This window comes from Cnephaeus nilssonii (assembly GCF_951640355.1).
Source record: "Cnephaeus nilssonii genome assembly, chromosome: 21".
Taxonomy (NCBI): Eukaryota; Metazoa; Chordata; class Mammalia; order Chiroptera; family Vespertilionidae; genus Cnephaeus; species Cnephaeus nilssonii.
The window spans coordinates 7632653-7640714 of record NC_137092.1 but is presented as its reverse complement, the minus strand read 5'-3'; the positions used below and the strand labels follow the sequence as shown (position 1 = coordinate 7640714).

The window sequence follows — 8062 nt, the reverse complement described above, 5'->3', positions numbered from 1 at the left end:
CACTTCCCCATTCATCTAAGGGACGCGGGGAGCGTGTTTCGACTGTGGTAGGCGCCCGAGCTCCATCCGACCAAACGGCACTTGCTACTTCCGATAGGTTTTCCCGGTGCCAGTGACTTCCGTGGCCGCCGAGTCCACAGGGCTAAGTGCTGCTCGGCCCCCGTTTGGCCGGTAGCTTGGCAAAGCCCAGGAAAGGGGGGTGAAGGGCGACCCTCCCTCGTGTGGAAGCGAAATCACTTCACTCCGGGGTCACATCTCAGGCCAGTTTCTCCAGAGTTGGTGCCGCTATCCGCCCCTGGCCGCCCTCGGAAGGAACAAGGTAGCCCCCCGCCGTCCAGGGATGCTCCTTCACCTTCCCAATCTCGGCCCCCGACCCCCGAGGCGCTCAGCCTGCCCGGAGGCCAACGTCAGGCCCGCCACTATCCCAGGATTCCCGGCGCCCGGCTTCCTGCCCGGCTTCCCTCCCAGCGCCGGCGCCCGGGCAGCGCCAAGATGGCGGACGGCGACGGGCCGGGTGTTGCCGCCGCGGCCGCGGCCTCTCCTCAGGCGTCCGCTCCCGGCCCGAGCCCGCCGCCGGGCTGGAGGGAGCGGCTGCGGGCCGGGCTGGTGGGGACGTGGGCCTCGCTGTGGTTCGTGGTGGGGCTGGGGCTGCTTTACGCTCTGAGGGTCCCGCTGAGGCTGTGTGAGAATGTGGCCGCGGGTGAGAGGCCCAGACTTCCCCGGGGATGGGTTCCGGGGGGGGTGGGTGGGCTGGGGAGGTGCGGGGGCGGAGGGCAAAGGCCAAAGGGCAGAGGTTCCGTGGTCCCTGGAGGGCTTCGGGGAAGGAGGCGGCGTGGGCGCGCGGCGACCCCGTGGGTTTCTTTTCTCTGGGGCCGCAGCTCCGCCGCCGCCGCCTGTCAAAGCCGGGCTGTGGCCCCCGGCTCCTCCCGGGGCTGTGGCCCCCGGCTCCCCGCTGTCCGCGTTCCCCCGGGGAGGAGCCGCCACCGGACGGGACCGACCGGGGCCCTTGCAGACTCGGAGGCAGGATGTAGACACACAGCCCCCCACCATTGGTAGGACCCCTTGGCAATCAGGCCTTCGGGCCGCCCGCCCGCCCGCCGCTCCCCTGGCGGCGCCCAGCCCAGCCCACCAAGATGAGCGCTTCTCTGTTCGAATCCGTGAGGGCCCCGGGGTCCTAGCCAACCATCCTCCTGTTTTAAAGTAGTTCTGTCAAGACAAAGTTTTCGTGAGACTTTGTTTTTTTTGTCTGTTCTTTGTTAGGGCTTTATCCTCAGTAATAAACTAGAGAAAGGCAGGTAGTGAAGGGGAAGAGAGCCACACACAGCAGCGGGCCGTTTCCACGTCGGCGGGGAGCTCGCCACGTGGCCCGGGCGGAGGAGGGTCTGCGAGTCCCGCCCGCGAGCGGAGCCTGGGCCGCTGACCGTGCCCGTCAGCTTCTCATCGCATCCCAGCCCTGGACCGCGGCCTGAGGACCGATGGGGGCATCTCTGTTAGGTCATGACTGTAGCATCTTTCTATCCCAGGAGATGGCACGGAATACTGAGATAATGCTCTGAACTAGTTTTGATTTTTTTTTTAAGAACATAGTTATTATGTAAATTCAGATATAGCTAACACAAAAACAAGCTAAATAACTTGGCCTTCCTACCCTGTTTGATGGAGCAAATTTGGCGGTCTCTGTAACCGGTTAATGAAGTGCTTACTGGTGGTTATTACACTCGGTGAAATGTGTTTTGTTTTTTCACTGAGTATCATTTTTCTACGTGTTAACTAGGTACACCATTTAGATGAGACTAGTTAAGTATTATGCATTTTTTATTTCTAAAATTCTAAGCATTTATGAGACAATTATTTGGAGAGTCTGGTCCAGGCTTTCAGCAGAGTCGGGTGCAGGGAGGGAGCTCTGGGTTTGTTGCTACTCCCTTTGGGCTATTTCCCCTGCTCTAACCAACGGAGCTACCTGGCCACCAGCCGAGCTCCCTGGCCAAGGAAAGGCAAGTTTTTTTTGAGGGTAGCATACAATGGGACGTTAAAGTAGCTTTTTAAAAATTACAACTCTCTGAAATGAATGTCATACTAGATACCAATCCACTTATGTTCCCCCACTTGTAAAGACACCTGCATATTTGTAACTTGAGTACTTTGAATTTGCATTTTTTTTAAACTTTGATTTTTTTTTTCTCCTTTTGGCAGTGACAGTATTTTTAAATTCACTGACGTCCAAATTCTATGTGGCACTTACAGGGACATGTTCTTTGATATCAGGACTAATATTTGTAAGTAGTTTCCATTTCCTTCATGCTTTTGTATTTATCTAAAGATCACAACTCTTAACCATATAGTTACAGTAATTATAAATACTTGTAGATCAGCATCCTCAAAATGTGTTCAGCATTTTGAAAAAGCCACTGCATCTCCTCTCCACTTTTAGAGATTGACAGTATGCAGATGTGTATAAAAGACTTACATTATGTAGGGGATTGAGAGGTGAATTGCATTTAAATGCTTGCAGGGCCCATCTTGGTAACAAAAGTGAGTGAAATGGGCACAGTGTAAGAACTGAATTCTTACTTTGAGGGCTGGGTAAACTGGACAATGCATGCTACTTCTAGAAAGGGCTAAAGCTGATTGTTGCCATGTAGACTTGTGGACCATTATTACCAGATTTTCCAGTTTTTCAAATGATCCCAAGAGAACCTGGATACACAAGTTTTTTGTTTTTTAAAATATATTTTATTGATTTTTTTACACAGAGGAAGGGAGAGGGACAGAGTTAGAAACATTGATGAGAGAGAAATATCCATCAGCTGCCTCCTGCACACCCCCTACTGGGGATGTGCCTGCAACCAAGGTACATGCCCTTGACCGGAATCAAACCTGGGACCCTTCAGTCCGCAGGCCGATGCTCTATCCACTAAGCCAAACAGGTTTGGGCATGGATACACTAGTTTTTATATAAAATCTCACAATATGTTAATGTTGGCAACATTGGACAAATTAAAAATTTATGTGTGTCTTGAATTCCGCCTATGGGCTGCCAGTTATCTTCTCTGGAGTGTTTAAGAGTGGGATTTGAGTCAGGTTAACCCTCACTTTAGTGGTGTGACTTAGGGCACGTTAATTAGCTTTTCTATCCCCCAGTTTTCTGAGGTGTAAACTGGGGGGTAATAACAGTATCTACTTCATAGGATTATGATGACTAAATGAGGTAAGGGTGTAAAAGTTAGTAACAAACTGGTAGCTCATACAGAGTGAACATTTAATGAATTTGGGTTGTTGTTATTCTGAGAAGTCCTACAATAAAGAAGCCAATTTAACTTTAATTCAGCTTTTTCTTGTCTTATTTCATCCAGCTTGCATTTTTAATTCAAAATTTTAAAAGTATAATTTTTGTTAACACCCCTAGTAATGGAAGAAACTTTGGAAAAATACTGCTACACATAAGAATCTTAGGAAGTATTATGGTGTGCATGGCCAAGGAATTTTTCTGTACTTTTTTCTCATCTGTAGGTGGTGCTCTCCAGCTATAATAGAAATAACAGCATTTGTATTGGAGTGTTTTGGTTTTGTCTTTTTTTTATTAGGGCTAACACTTGACCATTTTGTTAAAGTGAAATGCCAGACAAGAAAGGGATTTTTCTCTTAAAAAAAAATTGAGGAATTCAGGATGAAAACTATGGGTTAATATAAGCCTCAAAATGTATTGATTTATAAAGCCCATTCATAATTAAGCATATTTAGTCAATACAATATGAGTCAAAGAAAATAAATTATCTTTAAACAGCTGTTGTAATAGAAAAAACATTGGTTTTAGAACTAGAAGATGTAGTTTTAAGTCTTGACTCTGCAACTTACTGGCTGATACCTGGGCAAACCACATAAATTCTGGGTCTTAATCTACTGATTTATAAGAGGGGAAATTTATACATATGTTATATATTATCTTTTAAATTTTTATTGAATTTTAGAGAGAGGAAAAGAGAAAGAAACATCCATTATTTGCTCCACTTATTTATGCATTCATGGTTTGATTCTTGCATGTGCCGTGACTAGGGATTGAACCTGCACCTTGACATATGCTCTAACCAATTGAGCTACCCAGCCAGGGATGCATACTATCTTTTTAAACCAAAGTTTTGTTTCGTTTTGTTTTGTTTTGTTACTCCTCACCTGAGGATATTACTCATTGATTTTTAGAGATAGTGAAGGAAGGGGGAGAGACAGAAACATCAGTGTGAGAGAGACACAGCGATGGGTTGCCTCCTGCATGTCCAACAAGGGCTGGGGATCGAGCTTGCAACTGAGGTACGTGCCCTTCACTGAAATTGAACCAGGGACCCTTCAGTCTGCAGACTGACGCTCTATCCACTGAGCCAAACTGGCTAGGGCTAAAGCAAAGTTTTAAAATTAGGAAACATTTTAAAGGTTAAATTTTGTCATCACTCTTGCAAAATTAATGAGTTTTCATTAGCAAAGGTTATGTTTATCATTTCTTTCACCACCTGTACTTACCAAACTTGTGTGTACACACACACACACACACACACACACACACACACACATACTATATACATACACTGTGGTATGTTTCAGAGGCAGTCTGTATAATGGTTAGAACCTCTGAAGTCAGGTAAACCTGAGTAAAAATCCTAGCTCTACCAAGTATGGATGGTGTGAACCAGAGCTAGTTATTTAAAGCTGGAATAGATGTTCTTTCTGAAATCAGTTGTGAGAATTAAATGACATAATGCATGTAAAGAACTTGGTACAATGCTTGGTAAGTATTACCAATTATTATTGCTCATTTGTGTTAAAAAGTTGACTCAAAAGGTAAATAAATACCACTAACATATTAACTAATTAAAAAACTGCCAACACTTCATATAGTGAAGGACAGACAGTTTGTCATTGGCCTTTATGATTAATGTCCCTGACTGATCTGATGTAAATCTTATCTTTTCTGTTACATGAATAACTTCGGCTTTGTGATTTCTTTTTCCGGTTGTTTTAAAGAAGTTTCATCCCATTTCTTAGTAAAAGAAGCCAATCTGGGGCCATATTTGGTGGTGATTAACTGCCTGCTAACTCAGTAAAAGAAAGCAGGAAAAGAAGCCATTCTAGACTCAGCATAAGATGTTAGTGGCATGATAGAAAAAATTCTGCACCTTGATTTTCTAGCACTGTCCTGTAAATGTTATAGCATTTGGTCAATGGAGTAATTGGGCTGCAATGTACAAAATGACATCATACTTTTGCTATCTTTGTAACACGTCTGTTCTGTTTACTGAAGCAAAAAATAATATTTCTAAAGGTTTAAGAACTGATACTTCTCTCTCTCCTTCTCCTCTCTCTTTCTCTCTCTCTCTGTCTCACAGATCATAGCAAAATAGTTTTTAAAGAGATTGTAGTCTCTTAAGTAGTGTGGATATGTTTGTTTATTCTTTAAGTAAAGTAATACATTTGTCTGCTACATGGTAGAGAATAGTCTATCAGTTGACTTTTTAAGGGAAGGTGGTCCACAAACGAGAGAAGGAAGATATTAAAGTTATTTTACAGTCAGAATATAGAAAACTAGTTACTAGTCATTTGAACAATTTTAATCTATAAAGTCCCTGATTGATTGATGATTCATTTAACAAATATTTATAACTAGCCTTTTATCTCTTAGGCACTCTTTTAGATGTTGGGGATACCATGGTAAGCAGATAAACACAGCTTCTGTCCTCATGAAATGTGGTCTACAGATGATTATGGACATTGATTCATTTGACATTTTTAAAATTTACTACCTACAGGCTTTCACATAGTGTTTCTGACTTATAGCAATGAACAAAACGGGGGAAAATCCTTGTGGAGCTTACATTATATTAGAGCAGTATATAATAAAAGATAAATAAGTAAAACAAATAGTATGTTCTTACTATTAGTGGTAAGTGCTAAAGGAGAAAATGAAGCAGAAAAAGGCATATGAAGTGTCAGAGGAGAAGGTTGACATTTTATACAGGGAAGTTGGGGAAGGCCTCACTGAAATAGTGATTCTTTAGTAAGGAAGGAAATGAGGAAGCTAGCTGTGCTGATTGTGTCACTTCTTCCTAAAGGGGTAGTGTTCTTTGGGAGCTTGAAAGATAGCAACAAAATCAGTTGTTTAATTATTACAAGTGAAACGATTACTATCAAAGGATAATAACAAGATCCAGTGGGAGTACAGCTTTCTGTTTGTGAATCAGGAAAAGACCCAAAGGAGTCAGGCAAAGGGAATTGAGAAAGTTGGAGTGTTCACATGTGAAACTTTCTGCTAATTTAGCACAGAGAGCTTCTTTTGGTTCCTCTTTCTGTAATAGTGATAAACCATGGAAACAGAAAGAAGTGAATATCCTGATTTTTAAATGGTCCAAAATTGGAATCAACCTGATCCTTAGCCTACATTAATAATACTGTCAAATACTGGAATAGTACTTTATTCCTCAAAGGACACTTATAATTCTTATTAACCATATTTAGTAGATAGGACATTGATGTTCTGAGAGGTTAGTGGTTAAGTGACTTGTCCAAAGCACACAGCTAATAGATAGCAAAATTGGGAGTCAAATGGGGGCATTCTAACCCTAGTCTAATCCATCATGCTAGTTGTTTCAAACTATTTTTTAAAAAATTATGCTATAAATAGAATAAAATGACAATGTAATATAACAAATAATCTATAGGTTAAACCTTTTTATTGCTTTTAATGCTTTATTTACAGATGTATTTCTTTTCATTTTGCCTAAGCTTGACTAAATTTCATGACAAAGCTATGAAAAAGCTATTTCACTTTTGCTTGTATGTGTTATTGGGTAATCTTATATTTGGCTTATTTTTTGAAGGAGAGTACATTTAAAATGCTGAATTAAAGGAGAGTACATTTAAAATGCTGAATTAAAGGAACATCTTGAGATAATGTTTTAATTTGAGCTCATATCTGCTCATTAGTTCTGTATTAAGTGAAAGATGTTTTCTGTTTGTCATAGATATTTGAATGGTGGTACTTCCATAAACATGGCACATCTTTTATTGAGCAAGTGTCTGTAAACCATTTGCGACCATTGATTGGAGGAACAGAAAGAAGCATGTCAGAGCCAGCTTCTCTTTCCAGCAGCAGAGAAAGTGAAACCAGCAGACAGAATGTGTCAGGTGATTACTTACCTAATGTTTTCAGAGCTATATAGTTAGTCTTCCGAGCTGTATAATTATGATTGTGTTTGGCTATGGGAGATAGAAACTCACAACAGAGAGAAGTTTGTCTGTCCATGTAAATATCGATCTAGAGAGTGAGGATCATCAGAGACACAGACTCCTGTTTTGTTAGCCTGCCATCTCCAAATGCCGTTTTGCTTTGTGGTCTAAGACAGCCACTCTGGCTCCAGCTATCATCTCCACAGTCCAATCAGCAGGAAGGAGATTAGGCCAGGTGGACAATCCTCATACTTGGTATTGCCTTGTTTTACTGGGCTGGGGGGTAATGAATCCAGTGACGACCAGTATGATTTGGTGTCGCTACCTTGACTCGAGCTAAAGTACTAGCAGTTTTACCCACCATTGATTTTGTACCATCAGCTCAATTTTGCAGTACTGGCACTAAGGTGAAGTAAGTCAGGTGCCTGGGCACAAAATTTAAGCCCTCACTCTCAGGGTTGAGTTCAAGTCAACACAATTAAAAAGGCAAATAATGGCTGGGTAGCTCAGTTGGTTAGAATGTCATCCTCATACATCAAGGTTGTGAGTTCAATCCCCACAGTCGGGGCACATACAGAGTCAACCAATAAATGCATAAATAAGTTGAATAGCAAGTTAATGTTTCTCTTTCTCCCTTCCTCTCTCTCTCTCTCTCAAACAAAAATCAATTACAAAAATAAAAGGGCCCTGGCCAGTGTGGCTCAGTTGGCTGAGCATCCTCCCTATGTACCAAGAGGTCGGCAGCTCGATTCCTAGTTCAATTCCTGGTCAAGGCACATGCCTGGGTGGCTGGCTCCATCCCCAGTAGGGGGAATGCTGGAGGCAGCTGATTTATGTTTCTCTCCCTCTC

General features: G+C 42.7%; 1 protein-coding gene across 7 annotated transcripts in view; it reads left to right on the top strand.

Moving 5' to 3' along the window:
• Positions 1–63: 63 nt before the first annotated feature.
• ST7L (suppression of tumorigenicity 7 like) overlaps positions 64–8062 on the top strand; it is a 147639-nt gene continuing 139640 nt past the window's right edge. For 5 of the 7 annotated variants that reach the window (XM_079761211.1, XM_079761214.1, XM_079761212.1 and 2 more), the window contains exons 1-3: positions 463–700; positions 2194–2276; positions 7008–7170. In XM_079761211.1, the coding sequence (XP_079617337.1) occupies positions 493–700; positions 2194–2276; positions 7008–7170 (454 nt within the window). In that variant the 5' untranslated portion in view covers positions 463–492. Of the gene's footprint in view, positions 320–462; positions 701–791; positions 1053–2193; positions 2277–7007; positions 7171–8062 lie in introns of those variants that run through there. The other 2 variants (XM_079761216.1, XM_079761215.1) reach the window with 2 other exon arrangements.